This window comes from Ceratotherium simum, chromosome 5, assembly GCF_057802395.1.
Source record: "Ceratotherium simum simum isolate JZ-2026a chromosome 5, ASM5780239v1, whole genome shotgun sequence".
In the NCBI taxonomy this organism is placed as follows: Eukaryota; Metazoa; Chordata; class Mammalia; order Perissodactyla; family Rhinocerotidae; genus Ceratotherium; species Ceratotherium simum.
This window is the reverse complement of record NC_141904.1, coordinates 12,682,733-12,703,780: the sequence shown is the minus strand read 5'-3', so window position 1 is coordinate 12,703,780 and position 21,048 is coordinate 12,682,733. Positions and strand designations below refer to the sequence as shown.

The 21,048-nt window shown below is 36.1% G+C and overlaps 1 protein-coding gene across 1 annotated transcript in view; it reads left to right on the top strand.

Annotated features, from left to right (window-relative positions):
* Window positions 1-21,048, top strand: part of SLC25A36 (solute carrier family 25 member 36) — a 38,342-nt gene that overhangs the window by 2,791 nt on the left and 14,503 nt on the right. The window contains exons 2-4 of the mRNA XM_087430473.1: window positions 12,026-12,190; window positions 15,949-16,026; window positions 18,350-18,450. Of these exons, the coding sequence (XP_087286599.1) occupies window positions 12,026-12,190; window positions 15,949-16,026; window positions 18,350-18,450 (344 nt within the window). The remainder of the gene's footprint in view (window positions 1-12,025; window positions 12,191-15,948; window positions 16,027-18,349; window positions 18,451-21,048) is intronic.

Sequence of the window (21,048 nt, the reverse complement as noted above, 5' to 3'; positions counted from 1 at the left end):
GCAAAAAATTATCTGAATATGGAGCCTTTGGATTTTTTTTTCCTGATGATTATAATTGTATTTATTCAAGCTTATGTTTATCAGGGTCTCAGATTTCTAATAGCTGAGTAGCTATATTATTAAATCAGGAACATTTTAATAATATAGCTACTGGACCTTGGGTCTGGGTGACATACTCACATGCATAACTCGTGCTTTCTTTAAGACACCCTTTGGTCCCATTATGTTTTTGCCAGAGTTAATATTCAGAGTTTATAAGGTCATTGGTTAGGTTAATTGAGTCATGGAGGCAACTCATGGCAGCCTGCAAAAAGGATGTAAATAAGGTTTAATTTTAGTTGTACTTTTAATAACACTAGATGTGTGTATATTAAGATATAAGCAATATGAAATATACTTTTAAATTCTTTAATAGAACTATGCATTGTCTAGTTATTGTGTCAGCTGCATACATCCACCAAGAGGGAGTTTGTTTTTTCTTTTCTGTTTGAGAGAGAGACTGTCTCAAATGGGAGGAATAAACCTGCAAGTGGATAAATTTTTTTCTCTGTGGCTCCTATGACAGTGAGAGCTTAATACATGTAGCTAGTAGTATCTCAGATTATCTCAGAAACTTTATTTTGATATCATGGAATTAATTAGTTCATTCATTTATTACACTATTATTCATTTATTAATTCAGTAAGAAACTCCCATTTGGGTGTCAGATATGTTGATACTGCAGAAATTTTGCTATAATGATATTTGTTAAAATACTTCTGCTTCCTCACAAGATCAGGGCAGAAGTAGAATACTTAAAAGTATAATTAATGTGATTTATTTTTAGTTTACTCTGTATTTTTTATTAGGCTTATTTCTGTAGTTTTCACTACCTTTTCTTTTCCTTCTTTTTGTAAAAATGCATTCTTTCGTTCTTACTAATAGATTGCAAGACTAAAGGAAGTTGCTTATCCTGATAGAATAAGTAGAATATTCTCAAGGAAACTGTTTTCCTGTAGCTGGATTATTGTAGTACAACAGTGTGTGTCAGGGACCCCTGGGAGTTCCCAAGACCCTTTCAGTGGTCCAAGAGGTTAAAGCCATTTTCATAAAAATATTAAAACATTATTTGCCTCTTCACTGTGTTGACATCTGTACTGGTGGTACAAAAGCAATGATGGGTAAAACTGCTAATGCTTTAGCATGCATCAAGGCATTGTCACCAGACTGTACTAGTTAGTTGTCACTGGCACTTGCAATTTAAAAATGTTCTTAAAGCAGTAAAAATTATTAATGTTATTAAATCTTGACCCTTGAGTACACATCTTTATTTCATATTCTATGTGACAAAATGGGAAATAGTATACTTCTTCATACCAAAGTGGTTTTGCAATTGTTTCAGTCTCCAGCTGAACTAGCCTCTTTTTTTCATGAGAACCATTCCTGAAAGAATGATTGATAGGCTGTGACGATTCAGACTTGAATATGTGGCGGATTTGACCTCAAAAAATGGAGGAAGAGAGACTGTTGCTTCAAGGAACACCACTGATAGCATTTGTTGCCGTATGATAAAATTCAGGTTTTCTAGCAAAAGTTAGAATTTTTGAATCTTGGATGGACAGGAATTTTTTTTTTTTTTTTTGTGAGGAAGATCAGCCCTGAGCTAACATCTGTGCAAATCCTCCTCTTTTTGCTGAGGAAGACCGGCTCTGAGCTAACATCTATTGCTAATCCTCCTCCTTTTTTTCCCCAAAGCCCCAGTAGATAGTTGTATGTCATAGTTGCACATCCATCTAGTTGCTGTATGTGGGACGCGGCCTCAGCATGGCCAGAGAAGTGGTGCGTCGGTGCGCGCCCGGGATCTGAACCCCGGGCTGCCAGCAGCGGAGCACGCACACTCAACTGCTAAGCCACGGGGCCGGCCCAGGAATTTTTTTAATACTGTATAATAAAATGTATCAGCATTAGGAAGACTTGGATAACCCATTGAACCAGTATTTTTCAGATGACCAATGCATGGTGTTATAGAGTCATGCATGGGTAAAAGATTCAGAATGTAAGATAGACCAGTGGATTTTAATGTAACGATATGAAAAGTTTATTGGTATAATTCAGATTCCATATTGCAGCTAGACTTTAAGAATCTACCACTTGTCCAGTTTCAATATAATATCGAAGAATATCCACAATTACCTGAAAAAAGGGGATTGAATTGTCATACTAAGTAAATTATATCATTAATTAGAAGATGTTCAGCACTATGGAGACAGAGTGGAGCAGGATGAAGGGGAATAGTGGGAGTGCACTGTAGTTCTAAATAGAGGGTGGTGATGGGTTTGACTGAGAAGGTAACATTGGAGTAGAGACCTGGAGGGGGGACAGTTAACTCTTCAGAGGGAACAGGCAGTGAAAAGACCCTAGGGTAGGAGCACAGTAATGAGGCAAGCTTAGCCAGAGTAGTAGAGCCTTGTTAGGCTGTGAAAGGACTTTGGCTTATTCTGAAATAGGAGGAGTCAATGCAGGAGTTTTAAAGGCTAACTCTGGTCCCCATGTTTAGAAGAGACTATACATGGGGCAAGGGCAGAAGGAGGGAGATGATTTGGCTATTGAAGTAATCAAAATGAGAGATAATGGTCATTCAGAGCAGGTTGGAAATAGTAGAGGACATAACAGTGGTTCACAGCAAGTTGTGATGTGTTGGATGTAGAGTGTGAAGAAGAGTTAAGAATAACTCCAAGATTTTTAAATTTGGGCACCTGGAAGGAGAGAATTGCTGTTAACTGAGTTGGGCAAGTTTGCAAATGGAACAGGGTTGGGGTAGGGGAGGATCAGTAGTTCCATTTTAGACATGGTAAGTTGGAGAACATTTAAAAAGATAATAGAAAATTATCAGTGCATTGCATAAGGATAAATATTGTTCTGTGAAATGTTTGTGCTTGTGGGCATGCTGTGTCTTGATGTAAAATATTTCTCATGGGTTGAAGTCAAAGATTTAAAAGCCACTGATGAAAAGCCGGGACAGAATTGGATTAAGAATCAGGAGATATGGTTTGGTGTGTGTGTGTGTGTGTGTGTGTGTGTGTGTGTGTGTGTGTGTGTGTGTGTGTGTGTGTGTGTGTGTGTGTGTGTCTGTGTGTGTGTCTGTGTGTCTGTGTGTGTGTGTCTGTGTGTGTGTGTGTGTGTGTTTCCCCCTGAGGAAGATTTGCCCTGAGCTAACATCTGTGCCAGTCTTCCTCTATTTTGTATGTGGGTCTGTGCCAGTCTTCCTCTATTTTGTATGTGGGTCACTGCCACAGCATGGCCACCGACGAGTAGTGTAAGTCCACCCCTGGGAACCAAACCTGGGCCACTGAAGCGGAGTATGCCAAACTTAACCACTAGGCCACGGGACAGGCCCTTATGGTTTGTTCTTTAAGTGACTGACTGTCAACCTGGAGCGAATAAATTTTCCCTTGCAGAGCTTTTGTTTCCTCATGCACAAAATAAGGAAGTTGGACCAGTTAATACATTGTCTTCACCTCTTAAATCTTGAGATACCAAATACTACAGTGTTAATCCACTCAGTCAACACATGAGTGCTTGCTATGTCACAGGCATTATCAAAGGTGCTTGGGTTATAGTAGTGGATAGAAATTGCTGCCTTTCTGATCCTTGTATTCCAGCATAAGGGGACACAAGATAAAGTAAACAAAATATTTAGTATGTTAAATGGCAGTATGTGCTATAGAGAAGACTAGTGCAAGGAAGGTGGTTAAAGAGTTGGTGGCTGTGATTTTGTGTGTGGTGATCAGAGAGGACGTTACTGAGAAGTGGCAACTGAGCAAAGATAAGAAGGAGATGAGGTAATAACCTGTTCCCATATTTGAGTCAAGAATATTACAAGTAGAGTCAAGAATATTACAAGAATATTACAAGCAAGAACAGAAGTCTTGAGGTAGGAGCGTGCTTGGTGTATTAACCTCTAGTAATTAGAGTTAGAGTTACAGCAGAGGCCAGTGTGGCTGGAGCAGAGTGAGAGGTGGATAGGAGATGAGGTCAGAGGGGCCAGGGAAGAGCAGGTTGTGTAAGATGTTGTAGGCCATTGTGAGACTTGAGCTTGTATTCTGAATGGCATAGAAGTCTTTGGAAAGTTTTGAGCAGAGGAGTGACTTGATCTGATGTAAGTTTTTTTTGGTTGGTTTGTGTGTGTGTGTGTGTGTGTGTGTGTGCGCGCGCGCGGAAGATTAGCCCTGAGCTAACATCTGCTGCCAATCCTCGTCTTTTTTGCTGAGGAAGCTTGGCCCTGGGCTAACGTCTGTGCCCATTTTCCTCTACTTGGTATGGGACTGCCACAGCATGGCTTGATGAGCGGTGTGCAGGTCCACGCCTGGGATCCGAACCTGCGAACCCAGGCCACGGAAGCAGAGCGCGTGAACTTAACCACTACGCCACGGGGCCAGCCCCCGATTTAAGTTTTTAATACAGTCACTATGACTACTATATTGAAGATAGATTGCGGAAGATGGGGCAAGGGGTAGAAGCAGGGAGACACAAATTAGGAGGTTACTGCGGAAACCCCAATAAGATATAGTGGCTTAGACCAGGGTGGAAATGAGAAGTGGTCAAGATTCTAGAGAGTAGTCATGATTATTTTGGAGTTCTGAGTCAAAGACACTTGTACACTATACATGTCATTTTTTCGTGAGGTCCAATGAATCCCAGAAACGTCAGCCACGTTCTTCAGTTAAAAACTCCTGCTATTTTTTAAAAATACTTCTAAAATTTTGATAAAAAATTAATTTAAAAATAAAAAAATATATGCATGTTTGATGAAAAGATAATCTTGCTGAAAGGTAATAGCAGCATTCACCAGCTCCCCTCCCCCACGTCTCCTTCCTAGTGGGAACTTCCAGTAAGTCTTAGCTATTTTATTTGGAATAGGTGAGGATTTAGTGATATTATACCACTCCCTATTTCCCTCTTCTTTCCATCCTCCCAATGTACAGTTAATTATAGCACAGTTTTTTGTTAAATCAATAGTCAGTGCTTACCTTATTGTGATGATATAAATATTGTTCATAGCAAAGCTAAATTGTACATTGTGTTGACCTTTTCTTTCTTGAATAACTTCATTTTTCCACCCTGGAGTTAATTGCCCCACATTTTGAAATGTTGTCTTAGTTGTCTGAGCACTTATACTTGAATATTTATTTTCATATGGTCAAATACATTCATCTATCAGTCTTTTTTTCCTGCAGCTCTTCATCCCTCTGAGCTCTCTGTCATCCTAATCCTAGCTGGACTAGTTATTTTTCAAGCCTGACGTTTCACTATCATCCTAGGACTCTTGTCTCCCTCTCCTGGGTTATTCTGTTCCTACATTCACTGTCCCCCCACCCCGTTTTATTGAGATATAATTGACATTTAACATTGTGTTAGTTTTAGGTGTATAGCATAATGATTCGCTGTAGTCCCTCCTGTTTTTTAGTTTACTCCCTTAATACATCCTTTGGTAGTTGTGTAAGAAAGGGTACAGGTAGGAAGTTTCTCAAATATTTCTTTGTCTGCAAGTATATTTATTTTATCTGCTTGATAATTTGGTTTGGTGTAGAATTCTAGAATAAGTAATTTTCTGCAGTTGTTTTTAAGTCTGATGGCTTTTCTGACTTTTCCTATGTATGTGACCTTTTGTTCTTTCTGGAAGTTGATGAGATCTTTGTCTCCAGTATTTAAAAAAATTGCAGTAAGTGCAACTTTGTGTGGGATTTTTTGCATCCATTGTGCCTGTTAAGCCTGAGCTCAGAGATTCTTGAGTTCATGTTCTTCAGAGAATTAGGCTTCTACCATGGAATATAGTTTTACCCATTGTGTGTTGGGCGTGGTGGAGTTATCCCCTGGTATCCTACCTTTACTATATAGCTTTGCTATATCAGCCAGTCCTCCTTTGCCTCACCTCTATGTTGAGTACTTGGTGCCATTAATCATTAGGCCTCTAAGGGATTCTACCGGACAAAACTGTTTGCTTCTCTTTGGTATTCCCCTCTGCGAGCCTTTCTTCCTCTTTGCTAAGTCCCTTACCTTTCCCATTTGTTTCGTTGCTTGACATCCTGTGTCTGTTAGTTTCTCCTCTGGCTCTCTGTCCTTGTGGCATATTCCTTTACACAGTGAGATTTTTGACATGGAGAGGAGATAAATCTAATGTAGTTCATCCTGTTTTCATACGGAGAGATTTTAAATGTTTATTGACAACAGTGGTTTTGTTCTCTGCCTCAATTCTAATGATTTCAGTGTGCATAATAATTACTGTAAAATGACTTAAGGTGAAAGCAGCATCAGAAATACTGGAGTGTCCCTCCTGTACTACATACCTATTGCATTTTATAATGTAGAACTGCTTCAGGACAGCCTAAGTGCTTGTGCGTACATCCACTTACTCCACCCCCCAGCTGTGTACAATTCAGATTCTCATTTATTTTACTTGTTGAAGTGGCTTTTAGGAATCAGTACAGCCATGCATCGCTTAATGACGGGGATACATTCTGAGACATGCGTTGTTAGGCAATTTCTTCGTTGTGCAAACGTCACAGAGTGTTCTTACACAAACCTATATGGTATCCCCTCTACACACCTAGGCTATATGGCACTAATCTTATGGGACCACTGTCATATATGTGGTCCATCATTGACTGAAACGTCATTATGCAGCACATGACTCCATATATCTTGTCTGTGGTCTGGCCATAAAGTGTTTGTAATAGTTCTGTTACAAAATTTTAATGTTTATTATCAGTAATAGACACTGATAACTTCAGTAGCCAATATTTATTGAGTGCTTTCTGTGTACCACATCACGAAATACTTTACATGGCTTATATCATGTATCATCTTTACAAGTCTGTGAGGCATAGATATTGTTTTTTCCTGGAAGGTGACTTTCTTTGTGTAATGTGTGTATTTTCTTGGAACCAGAAATGACTGGATAGGAATCATAGTCTCTATGCTAACTTTGCTTTTTGTTTGTATTTATTTATTTTAATTATAGAAGTAATTCATGTTCATTGTGAAGATCAAGAATACATTTTTGGGTTTTACAGAATATAAAATCAAAACAATTATGAAAGTTTATTACAAATTTTGGGCCCGTTTGGGTTTTATGTTCAATAAGTTTACAAAGTAAATACATTAAACAGCCAAAAAGAAAAAAAGGTAGACAAATTCAAATTAAAAACAAGGATGATTTACTGTAAATAAATCCCTACTGTAGTGTGGATACAGTGTGGTCTACCACACAGGCTCTCTTGAGTTCTGCAGTGTATATACTACAGCGTGTACCAATTAGCATAAATAAACTTGTGGCTTCTAAGATTCTCCTTTCGACCTTATATCTAATTAGGTTTTAAGCCTATTTCATAGCTGTTTAAAAATAATATCTGGGGGCCAGCCTGGTGGCATAGCAGTTAAGTTCGCATGCTCCACTTTGGCAGCCTGGGGTTCGCAGGTTTGGATCCTGGGCGCAGACCGACGCACCACTTGTCAAGCCATGCTGTGGCGGTGTCCCGTATAAAGTAGAGGAAGATGGGCACAGATGTTAGCCCAGGGCCAATCTTCCTCAGCAAAAAGAGGAGGGTTGGTGACAGATGTTAGCTCAGGGCTGATCTTCCTCACACACATAAAAAATAATATCTGTTCCTTGTTTGAGTATAGATGTCTCTCTTGGATCGAGTTAGTTTTGTTTCAAATGTCTTGTAGCCCTACTATTTAAATGATGTGTTGATTTTTGACAATATAATTGTGGTTTTGATCTTTTGAGGGGTTAAATTTTTAGAATTTCCTATTTAAAACTATAAGTAGAATTTGGGGGAATTATTAAGTTTATTATGATTAAAAGTTTTACCTAATATGATTGTATTTGACTCCAGATAGTTCATATACTAGCATTTACTACTAGTTTTCACATATTTGGTTTTTCCATCAGATTTATCAAGGTACAGTATATATACAATAAAATTCACCCTTTGTTATTAAGTGTACAGTTCATTGAGTTTTGGCAGATGTGCAAGGTACTATAATCACTACTATAATCAAGATAAAGAACATTTCTGTTATCCCAAGAATTCCTCCATGCCTTTTGCAGTCACTTCCCCGTCTGCTACCTCTTGGTAACCACTGATCTCATCTCTGCTTTTCTAGTTTTGCCTTTTCCAGAATATAATAAAAATGAAAATGTCATATAATAAAAATGAAAATGTCGTAAAATGAAAGCCTTTTGTGCCTGGCTTTTTTCAGTTTTAGTATAATGATTTTGAAATTCATCCAGGTTGTCTCTTTCTGTTGCAGAATAGTAGTCTATTGTATGGATGTACCTCAGTTTGTTTATCCTTCATCAGTGGATGGACATTTCGGTTGTTTCTAGTTTGGGGATAGTAAGAGTAAAGCTTCTACAACATTCACGGACAGGTGTTTGTGTGGACATATACTGTATCGGGATTTCTCCTGGGTCAAAACCTATGAGAGGGATTGCAGGGTTACAGGACAGTTAATATGTTTAACTTTGTAAGAAACCACCAGACTTCCTTTTTTTTCCAAACTGTTTTCTGAAATGCCTCTACCATTTTGCACTCCCACCAGCAATGTATGAGTTTCCAGTTGCTCTTTATCAGCACTTGCTGTTGTCAGTTTTTTAAGTTTTAGCCATTAATAGATGTGCAGTGGTATCTCATTGTGGTTTTAATTTTAATTTGCATTTCCCAGATGACAACTGATTTTGAAAACTCTTTCTGTGTTTATTTTCATCCATATATCTTTTTTTTTTTTTTTTTTGCAGATATCTTTGTATTTTAGATGTGGTTTTTTTTTTCTTTTTATTGCAGTAACATTGGTTTATAACACTATATAAATTTCAAGTGTACATTATTATATTTTGATTTCTGTGTAGATTATTCATGTTCACCACCCAAAGATTGATTACCATCCATCACCATACACATGTGCCTAATCACCCATTTCGCCCTCCTCCCTCCCCTCTTCCCCTCTGGTAACCACCAGTCCAGTCTCTGTCTCTATACGTTTGTTTGTTGTTGTTTTTATCTTCTACTTAGAGTGAGATCATACAATATTTGACTTTCTCCCTCGGACTTATTTTGCTTAGCGTAATACCCTCAAGGTCCATCCATGTTGTCACAAATGGCCAGACTTCATCCTTTTTTATGGCTGAGTAGTAGTCCATTGTGTACATATACCACATCTTCTTTGTCCATTCGCCCCTTGATGGGCATCTAGGTTGCTTCCAAGTCTTGGCTATTGTGAATAATGCTGCAATGAACATAGGGGTGCGTGTATCTTTACGCATTCATGTTTTCATGTTTTTTAGGTAAATACCCAGCAGTGGAATAACTGGATTGTATGGTAGTTCTATTCTTAACTTTTTGAGGAATCTGTTATTTCTTGTCTTGTTAATTATAGCCATCCTGATAGGCATGAGGTGATATCTCATTGTAGTTTTGATTTGCATTTCCCTAATAATTAGTGATGTTGAACATCTTTTCATATGCCTGCTGGCCATCTGTATATCTTCTTTGGAGAAATGTCTGTTCAGATCTTTTGCCCATTTTTTAATTGGGTTGTTAGTTTTTTTGCTGTTGAGATGTATGAGTTCTTTTGTTTTTGTTTTTTGTTTTTGTTTTGTGAGGAAGATCAGCTCTGAGCTAACATCTGTTGCCAATCCTCCTCTTTTTTGCTGAGGAAGATTGGCCTTGGGCTGACATCCATGCCCATCTTCCTCTACTTTATACAGGATGCCGCCACAGCATGGCTTGACAAGCAGTGCATCCGGACCTGCGACCCCCGGGCGGCTGAGGCAGAGCGAGTGCACTTAACTGCTACGCCACCGGGGGACCCCGATATATGAGTTCTTTATTTATTTTGTGCATCCATATATCTCTTGTTCAAGTCTTTTTGAGTTGTTTTTATTATTGAGTTGTGTTTCTGAATATAAGCACTTTATCAGATAAGTGTTTTGCAGATATTTTCTCTCAGGCTGTGGCTTCTTTTCATTTCCTAACAGTTTCTTTCAAAGAAACAGTTTTCAAACTGGTTAATTTTGGTGAAGTCCAGTTTATCAATTTTCTTCTTTTATGATTTATGCTTTTTTTTTTTTTGGTTCATCTAAGAAATCTGTGCCTAACCCAGTCAAAAAGATTTTTCTCCAAATGTTTTCTTCTAGAAGTTTTATAGTTTCATGTTTTACATTTAGATCTGTGATCCATTTTGAGCTAATTTTTAAAATATAGTATGAGGTAAGAGTCAAGTTTTATTTTACATGTGGATGTTCTCTCTTTTTAATTTTTTGTATTAATTTTTCACTCTTTTATTAGTTGCAGAAAGTTTTTTTCAATTTTATTTTTTTGATAGCATGTACTCTTTTTGTGTGTGTGTGTGTGAGGAAGATCAGCCCTGAGCTAACATCCGTGCTAATCCTCCTCTTTTTGCTGAGGAAGACCGGCTCTGAGCTAACATCTATTGCCAATCCTTCCTTCTTTTTTTTCCCCCAAAGCCCCAGTAGAGAGTTGTATGTCATAGTTGCACATCCTTCTAGTTGCTGTATGTGGGACGCGGCCTCAGCATGGCCGGAGAAGTGGTGCATCGGTGCGTGCCGAGGATCCAAACCAGGCCGCCAGTAGCGGAGCACGCGCACTTAACCGCTAAGCCACGGGCCGGCCCAGCATGTGCTGTTAACATCAGTATGAATTACTCTTTCTTGTTTAATGTTTCTTGTCTTAAATTTTATTTGGAGTGATATTGCTGCCATGCCTGCTTTTCTTTTATTATATATTTTATGTATATGCATTTTTAAGATTCTGGAGGTAGAATTGTTCAGTATATTTCTGTGGTGGGCTGCTTTTCTTTTTCTTCCTTTACTGCCCATATTGGAGGTCCATGTTACCTCTGACACAGTCAGAGGTAACTTTTCTGTTTCACTGCAGTCAGAGTTCTTCCAAGTGATTTTCCTCTGGGTAGAAAGCAGTTCTCAGGGCTTCGCTGGGTAGCTGTTAATGCCTTAAGAGAAAATTATTTCCCACTCTTGGCTTTAAAAAGAATAATTACTCAGCCTATCTTTTATATACCTTTAAAAAGTTTAAATAGGGCCGGCCCTGTGGCTTGGTGGTTGAGTGCGCGCGCTGCGATGCTGGTGGCCCGGGTTCGGATCCCGGGTGCGCATCGAGGCACCGCTTCTCCGTTCATCCTGGGGCCGAGTCCCACATGCAGCAACTGGAAGGATGTGCAGCTACGACATGCAACTATCCACTGGGGCTTTGGGGGGAAAAATAAAATAAATAAAATCTTTAAAAAAAAAAAATAAAATAAATAAATAAAAAGTTTAAATAATTTCATTTGTTTAGAGCTTTTATTTTGTTGTTTTGGTGATCAGTCTTTGTATTTAAATTGGATTCTTCGAGCTAAGCCTACCCACTTTGCACAGATTTCCACATGTGGGCCTAACAGATACTGATTTTGAGACTCAAATGCTGTGTTTTTTTGTAGGTGAAACACTTCTGAGTACTTGGATATTTAAAATAGGAGACAGTGTGATTATCCATCAGTAGTTTATATCTTGTTGCTCTGAAGATCATTTCTTGAGTTTTGAAAAGTAAGATAGGAGTTTGAGAGAGAGGATATACCTCTAATAATGGTCTAGGTTTCAACACAGCCACAAGTAATATCTGGGTGAGAAGCACCAAATATACCCCTAGAACAGTATTTAAAGCTATGATGTGACTTACCAGTAAATTTTAGTAACAACTGCTGTTAGTAACGAAAGCAGACTAGAGTCTTTTAGCTAATTATTCTTGCTAGGTAGATATTAAGCTCAATTCTTTTTAGCTACTGAGGGTGTTGATATGCAGTCAAATAAATGAAACATTAAAAAATTTTCTTAGTCTCCTAAAATCAAAATTTATCTTAAATTTTAGTACCTTGGCAAAGCCCCAGTTGCCTACTTGTGTTACTGCTCTGCACATGTGTACTAAGTTAGGAATTAAGTAGATTTGTCCTTTTTGTTTTTTTGTAGATGTGGTGGTACAGTGGGAGCTATTCTGACATGTCCACTCGAAGTTGTAAAAACGCGGCTGCAGTCATCTTCTGTGACACTTTACATCTCTGAAGTTCAGCTGAACACCATGGCGGGAGCCAGTGTCAACCGAGTAGTGTCTCCTGGACCTCTCCATTGCCTAAAGTGAGAGCACAGTATTCCTGATTTTTTTTTTTTTAGTCTGTCTGTCTTAATGATGCCCATATGTTTGTTTATATTCTGCCATACTTGGAATCTTCTGATCCATAGTCAGACACGTTATCCATTGTGCCACTGGCCTGTTACTATATTCTGCCATATTTAAAAAAATTTTTTTACAAACTTAATGACAGAGTTACTCTGAATTATATTCATTAGAAATGATGATCCTTAATGGAGAGGAACAGTTAGTTGGATAATATAAAATATAATATTATTTCCAAATGATATGTATTTGGAATATTTTTTAGAAAACATTAGAATATTTGGATAATCTATGTTTATCCAGTGGATTTATTTTCTAAAGCTATTGTAGGCATTTTATTTTGGATTATTAATTCATTTATCCTTGAAATGTGATGGTATTAAATGCTAACTCTTTTTGTGTGTTTTTAATTTTCCAAGTACTCACACAAGTAAGTACATCTCATTAATGGCAGAGTGTGATTTTTATATAACCTCAACATAACTGAGATTTAAAGCAGAGTTCTACTGGTTTTAAAATGGAATTCAGTGTTTATTTGACATTTCTTGATGGTTTGAAAAAGATTTTGTTTTACATTTTACCATACTTCATTATGTTACAAATTGGATTTGAGATTTCAAAACTATTGAAATTAGGTTTTATGTGTTTAAATTTAAGTAGGTAACTGAACGCCTTGTGTGTCTGCCTTATCAGCTCACTTGGGACATAATCTATTTGAACTTAGTTCAGTAGTGTTTATTTTGTAGTAGCAAATAAACTCATACTGTGTGTTTACTTTCACTGTCAAGAGATTTCATCAGTCTTTTCTTTTTTCAAACTTGCCTAAGTATATGAATAGGTAGAATAAAATTGTTAACAATTTTGGATTAAAATGCCATAGTTATAGATAAATACTTCTTTTGATTTTTTTTTTAATTTTTATTTATTTATTTTTTTCCCCCAAAGCCCCAGTAGATAGTTGTATGTCATAGTTGCACAGCCTTCTAGTTGCTGTATGTGGGACACGGCCTCAGCATGGCCAGAGAAGGGGTGCGTCGGTGCGCACCCGGGATCCGAACCCGGGCCTCCAGCAGCGGAGCGCACGCACTTAACCGCTAAGCCACGGGGCCGGCCCAATACTTCTTTTGATTAATAGAGTACTTTAATATCATGATTTTGACATTTATTACCACTGATTACCTCTCCTTAAAATTCTTCCTTTGACCTCTATGACAATACTATATTTTTTATTCTGTTTTTCAATGGTTTGCCTTCTCTGACTTTCCTCACAGGAACTGTAGGAATTCCTCTGGGCTCTGATTTAATTTCTCAGTTTTTCAGGCCCTCTTATGTAAGTGTCAAATTAACGCGTTTTCACCTGTCAGCAGTATACAGGTGACGTCCAGGTCTGCATTTTCTTGCCTTAACACTACATCCTATGATGTAGTATTGTTCCCATTGTTTCCCTACTCAGGGGCTCTGTCCTAATCAATCTGTTTCATGGCTGCCGCTTCTTTTTTTCAACATCTTTATTGAGATATAATTGGCATACCACAAAAATCACCCATTTAAAGTGTACAATTCACTTGTTTTTAGTGTATTCACAGAGTTGTGCAACCATCACCGCATTCTAAATTTAGAACATTTTCTTCATCATCAGAAAAAGAAATCCTTGCCCCGATAGCAGTCCTCATTTTCTCCCCCACCCCCAGCTCCAGGCAGCTACTAATCTACTTTCTGTCAATATAGATTTGCCTATTCTGGACATTTTATGTGAATGGAATTAAACAATATGTGGTCTTTTGTGACTGATTTCTTTCACTTAGCATAATGTTTTCAAGGTTCATCCATGTTGTAACAAGTATCTTTTTATTGTCAGATATTCCATTGTATGGATATGTACCACAATTTGTTTATGCACTCATTGGCTGATGGGCATTTGGGTTGTTTCCACTTTTGGGGTATTATAAATAATGCTACTGTAGGGACATGTGTTTTCATTTCTCTTGGGGATATACTAGGAGTGGAATTTCTGGGTCATACAATAACTTTATGTTTAACATTTTGAGGAACTGCCAACCTGTTTTCCCAAGTAGCTGCATCGCTTTACATTCCCACCACCAATGAGATTTCCAGTTTCTGTACATCCTTGCCAGCGCTTGTTGATGTGTCTTTTTGATTACAGCCATCCTAGGAACTTTAGGAATCCCCCTGGGCTCTCTTAGTTTTATAGGTGGCTCATGGATGACCTTCAAGAGGTCTATAAATTAGATGAAATTGTATGTAAATTTATGAGTGTTTGCACATGTGCATTTTTTTTAAAAGGACACTTACCTTCCTAATTTCTCAAAGGGATTTATGGTAGAGAAAAGGCTATCAAACACTGAATCTTCAAAGTGTGCTCTATAATTGATCATTCTTAACTCTGCTTCTGTCTAATCTAGTTTTATCAAAAGTAGTTCTGTATCACCTGTTTCAGTCATCTGGAAGCATGGTAAAAATGCAAATTGCTGAGCATTGTCCAGCACCTATTGACTCAGAATACTTCGAGGGTGGGATCTAAGAAATCTGCCTTTTAAACAAATGCTCCAGTAATAATGATAATAATAATATTAAGATTTACAAAATGCTTATTGTGTGCCAGGCACTCTTTTAAGCTCTTTATATATTAACTTATTTATTCCTTAGAGTAACTCAAAAAAAGAGTACTATTTTTCTGTATTTATTGCTGATGAAAATAGGGATAAGAGAAAAGTTATTACTTGATGTTCTTACAGCTAGTTGGTTACCAAAATTGGTCTTGATATTGAGAAGTCTGGCCCAACAACTCAAGCCCTTAATTAACTGTTACGCTCAATTGCCTTTCAAGAGATCATTCTTAAGCGTATAGATGTTTGAGAACCACTAGCCTGGTCTGTTAACTCTGAATTAAAATACCTACCCTTCCTGAATATCTGTTTCTTCTTACCTCTAAAACTTAATTTAATAATTCACCCTCAGAAAGCCTTCCTTGACTTAGACATGTCTCTCTTCTTTTCTCTGCTGGGCATATATATCTAGCTTGTATAGTATTTGCTTGTTAATATGATCTGTTAAATTATTTGTTTCAATATAATTCTTTTTTTCACGACTGGACAGCAGATTTCTCAGTGGCAGGGGCCTCACCCTTTCTTTTCTATCTCCTTACTCTGCTTAGTCTTTATACAGTAAGTATTCAATGTAGTAAATGTTAACTGAGTAGAGGGAGGAATGGTAAGAGGCCAGCCGTTATAGTACCCTAAAGGATGTTAGGGTGATAGATTTTTGCCATAGCATTTCACTGGAATGATAAGATGAGATAATGCTGCAGTACTGAGAGAATTTTCCATTGTTGAAGAAAGGACCTCAAATACTAGGGGGAACTACATTTTTAATTGCGAATTGAATTTGCTAGTAAAGATAGTACATTTAAGAGATTAAAGATAAGAGTAGCATGATCATATGAAAATAAATGTAGAAATCTATATTGATATGTCTTTAGAACTTTTAGGAAAGAATCTGAATGGATTTTTTTTATTATCACTACTAAATCTATTATCAGTCTTCAGTAATTTATGCTGTGTTAAGAAAAACAAGGAAAACTGACCAGAGCTGCGTAACATAGTACAAACATATGGGATTTAGACTCTAAGTTTGCTATACAAATAAAGTACCAGACTTTGAAGGACGTTGCTTTCTAAATAATATTTTTCTCTTTCAGGGTGATCTTGGAAAAAGAAGGACCTCGTTCCTTGTTTAGAGGATTAGGCCCTAATATAGTAGGGGTGGCCCCTTCCAGGTAAAAAAAAAAATTTTTTTTAAGCAAAATTGTGTCAGTCTTTCTTGTTTCAAGCTTCAGAGGGGAGATGCTGAAGAGAAGTCTAGGTGGTAAGGATAAGGCACTGTGGTATAACAGACGAGTATCAGTGACCATCTAAAAGAATGGGCAGATTGCACCATGTAGGGGTACATAGGACCTCTTAGGGAGATACTTGTGAAGCAGTTTTTGCACTAAGTTCAAAAGGCAAAGAACAAACTAAAGGAACCAGCAGTAAGAAAGGGGAAGATCTGCATCTCTAGAACTAACCCTATTTTTTGGCTTAGGGGACAAGCCAAACAGAATGGTTTCATTCCCTGTTAAAGAAACTGAAAAGGCCTTAATACATTAATTTGTGATTTTTCTCTATCTTTTTATCTTAGATTGACTTCTTCTGTGATAGAACACTGTGTAGAGTTCACAGTCAGAGAGAAGATACATACCCAGCTCTCTGTATCCAAACAGTGTACCAGATCCATGTCTCATTATTCATTGTGTTTCAGCTTTTTGTGGGCTCTTTTCTCTCTCTTTAAAAAAATTATCCAAAATTCCATCCTTATTGTAAAACTAAAAGAATGTGTAGTATAAAGCTTGACATTTCACCTTAAACACAGCACCTCTCACCCCATGCACCTTCCCACACGTACTTAACTCGTGTCCCCTAGGATAACCATCATTAATAAACAATTTGGTGTATAGTCTTCCATTAATTTTTTTGGTTTATCCTGTACATAACATGTTTAATATGTATACTTATTTACATAAATTGAATCATATTAAAAATATTTTGCCAAATTTGTCTTGAAGCTTTTTTCATCAAAATATGTAGTTTTTTTAAATTGTATGACTATCGCCTCATTAATAAACATTCCTTTATTGATAAACATTTAAGTTTATTTCCAGATTTTTGTTATTAAAAACAATGGTTTTGTGAACATAGCTGTGCCTTTGTTTTTGAGTACTTAAGCAAGTATATTTCTCTGGCTACTTACCTTTAAGTAGAATTTCTCAATAAAAGGATATATGCACGTTTAAAGTAATGAATAATGCTCAATTGCCCTCTGAAAAGACATCCTATATTTTGATTCTCAAGTAGTGAATTAGTTGTTCTTTATCAACATATTAACAATGTTGGCTACTATCCATGTCTTTTAATACTTGCCAAACAGATTAAACATGATTTTTTACTGTTTTAATATACATTCGTTTAATTTTTGGTACAGGCACTCCCTTTTTGTAATTATTTGTATATCTGTTCTGTGAATTCCATATATATTATTTCCTTGCCCATTTTCTCATTAGGATGTCTTTCTTTCTTATTAATTTCTAGGAATGCATTGTTTATTTCTCTTCACAATTTAGCATCATTAAATGTATCCTGTTTTTTTTCTTTCTCATAAAGTAGAATGCTTCATTTTAAATTATATTAACTTCTCTTTTTTCTTAAGCACATTGAAAAAGGCACAACAGTGAGACTCTCCCCATTTCTACCTATTTGTCTACTCTGTCCATCATTGGACAGATAATCAGGATTGTTGGGAAATAACAGGTTATTTGATACAGCAAGCAAGCAAATCAGTGCCTAGAAAGCTAAACAGTGAGGAGGTAGTTGGCATCCATCAAGTCATAGTCAATAAGTTAACAGGAGAAATGTTTACAAACGTAATGGAATGTTTACTAATGTTGGAAACCATGACCTGACTTGATGGGGCTGATTTCTTTTAGAATTGTTTTGTCTATTTTAGGATTCTGTGAACTACTCTGTATATAGTATAGATTAGAATATACCACTGTATCTCAAAATTGTTTAACATATTCTTTGATCAGTTGGATCAGTACCACCTCCCTCTCACCACGAAAATAACCCAAAACATTTATATATATATTTAGATGCTCATACTACATTTAGTTAACTCAGTTAAGTGTATTTAATTTAGGCTTAGCATTACATATGCCTTCCAGCCTTATTCATGTCAAAATCTTAGACAAATACTTTTTGTTTCAGTTACTCAGTTGCCACTGAAGTATTGGGGTGAAGCGGGTGGGGGTGTCTGAGGATGCTTTACATTTGAGGAACTTTACATTTGAGTGTGTCTTTTTCTTAATGAGTCGATACAAAAAGTACTCAGAGTCTTTATGGAAAAAAATGTGTAAATTAACCTGACATTACATGAGAATGTGGCTAAGACTTTATGTTTTTGGATTTCTCCACTTTAAAATTTTTATAAAAGATCAATTTACATGTCATTTAAATCTTATGAATTAAGCAACATGCTTATTGATAAAATTTAAATCTTTATTTTAGAGCAATATACTTTGCTGCTTATTCAAACTGCAAGGAAAAGTTGAATGGTGTATTTGATCCTGATTCTACCCAGGTACACATGATTTCAGCTGCAATGGCAGGTATGAATATATAATATTAAAAAACAAAATTTTCTGAAACCTATAGACTTAATATTGAATTATACTGAATTTACATTGTAAAGTTAAGACAATGTGCTTTTCGTTAATTAGCATCTGCAAACACGATTTTTATATTTATTAGTATACAATAAATTTGATCAGGAGGTACATGTAAAATCTGTTGTCAGTTGGCATTTTTGTAATTAGGATTTTGTAATAACATACAGGTAGCATAGTATTTACATTGTCTTGTGTAGTTCACTGAATATTTAGTGATCTCTTTTAACAGTTCTAAGAATCCAACCATAATTACACTATAAATAAGTTATGGAGCTGTAATTTACTCTTCTCTCCTCAATTTCTGTTAGTGCCTTTTCTCTTTTTGCTGCATGTTTTGGCTTCTGTCTGAAATGTGCCGGCAGTTCTTGGTAAAGTATTCATTTTGTCCTGTGCTCAAATGCTGAAATTTTTGTGAGTGATGTATTATTGATAACTAAGAGTTACTATACTGTATGTATTTTGAAAAATACATGTAGCATTCCGTGTAAATCATACTAGATAGCACTTGAAATTTAGGCACTGGCTATGTGTACATGCTTGCTGTAGGAATGTTTCCAGGAACTCATCTATCATCGTTGATGAGTATCTATGATTCTGAATTAAAAAACAACTAGTCCTGCGCCTCTGCACTGCCTTAAAGGCGATCGGTTTGACTAGTCTGGTTCTGGAATCATTAGCTGCCATGCATGTTAGACAAAGCCATGACCTTTGGTTCTCATTATAAAATTCTCTATACAGTTTCCTGAGACTTGTTGCGTATTTAACCATACCTCACATCTCCAAATTATGCTATGACTTATAAAGCAAATTATAACTACTTTATCAGCTTTTGATCAATAAATTGAATGTCAATTATGTGCTTAATAATGAATGCCTTAAATTGTTAACCATTTTTTGTTTAGAAATAAATTGGATCGGTTTGAACCACATAACTTAATGAACTAAGTGTAAGTTTGAAATACTAATTTCTGAAAGGTCAGTAGCCATATAATAAATTTAGCATATACCTTTCAAATTGTTCCAGGGTTTTTAATATTTAGTAATTGTTGACTGACTCATTGAAGTTTTATAGCTAGAAGATACAACTTTAAAGATCAAGGTGGTGAAATACTCTTATTTACCAATGAGATCTTGGGCAAGTTATATGTGAAGCTCTATTACCTTATCCTTGGAATGAGTAGGTTGGTGTACATAGATTTGGATTTTGAGAATTATTTAGTGCCATAGAGATTATCTGGTTACAACTAGAATTATTTTTTAATGTGCTTTTTACAGATGTTCAATACAAATAGATATGATTTTCCCTCTACAAATTTGAGTGGGTATAAGGTAAAAGTGGCCAATTTCAAACTGTATAACCACTGTATTAGGATCTTTAAGAATATATTTTTGGATTACCAGTGTTTATGTTTTTGTTTTTTAACCCCAGAAAATTATTTTAAAAATATTAATCTTTCTTTTTTGAAAGCATTGAAATCAAGAAAGTAGATAAGCATCATTTTAAGTTGAGGATAGTTGTTACATATTCAGTATTTCAAATTTAGAGTTTCGGAATACCTTAATTCCCACTGGAACATCTTTTTTCATTGGAATATCTCATCAGAATTTATTACTATATTTGTATCGCTTTGCAAAGAATTTTAGTGCAATTGTCATTTTGCACTTTTTTCTCAAATGTGGGCAAATGTTAACTCATAGTTTGCTTTTATCTATTTGATACTATTTCCCAACTTGAATTCCTTGAATTTTGGTAAATTGATAGTCTTATACTTATTCAGAGATTATTACACTATACATTTATTATGTAATTTGAAAATACTTCTTCCATTTGTTTGCAGTCACATTTTTCTGAGAATTGTGCTTTCAGAGCTTCCTTGCACTATTCATGAGCATTAACGTTTAGCTTCACGGTTTTTATACATAACTGTGTGGTTGGTGAAACTGAATGGTCCCCTGCAGATTCATTAAGGTAGACTTTTGCCCCCTTCATTCTTGAAATAATCTAGACCAGATTGCTCTGGTTTTTATTCAGAATCGTTTTTAGAGGTCTTCTAAATATGAATTGAGGGTGCAAAGTGCTTAGAGGCAGTCATGTGAAAAATCATTTTTTAACTGGCTATTCAAAAAAAATGCTAACCTTGTCACTTTAGTATCCAAAAAATGCCATTAATGATATTGCCTGCAAGATTTTGCCACATCAAACAAACAGCACACACATTAAGGATTTAGTAACATACCTTGTACCTAATTTTAATTCTGAGTAACCTCTTAAGTCAGTTTAATTTTGCATTTTATCTATATGAACTAAACAGTTTCGATACTAAACCTTTTCTATTAAAAGGACAGTTTATTTAAAGTGGGTCTTAATTTCATTTGTTGTAGTGTTTCAAGGGAATACTATAAGAATTTGTAAATTTCTAAATTTGAGCTATAAATTTTAATGCTTTGAAAAATTTTTTTTCCAATTGCAAGGTTATTTAATCAAATGAAATAATGTTGGCTCTATGTTTTGCCTGCCTTTTTTTCCCCCTACATATG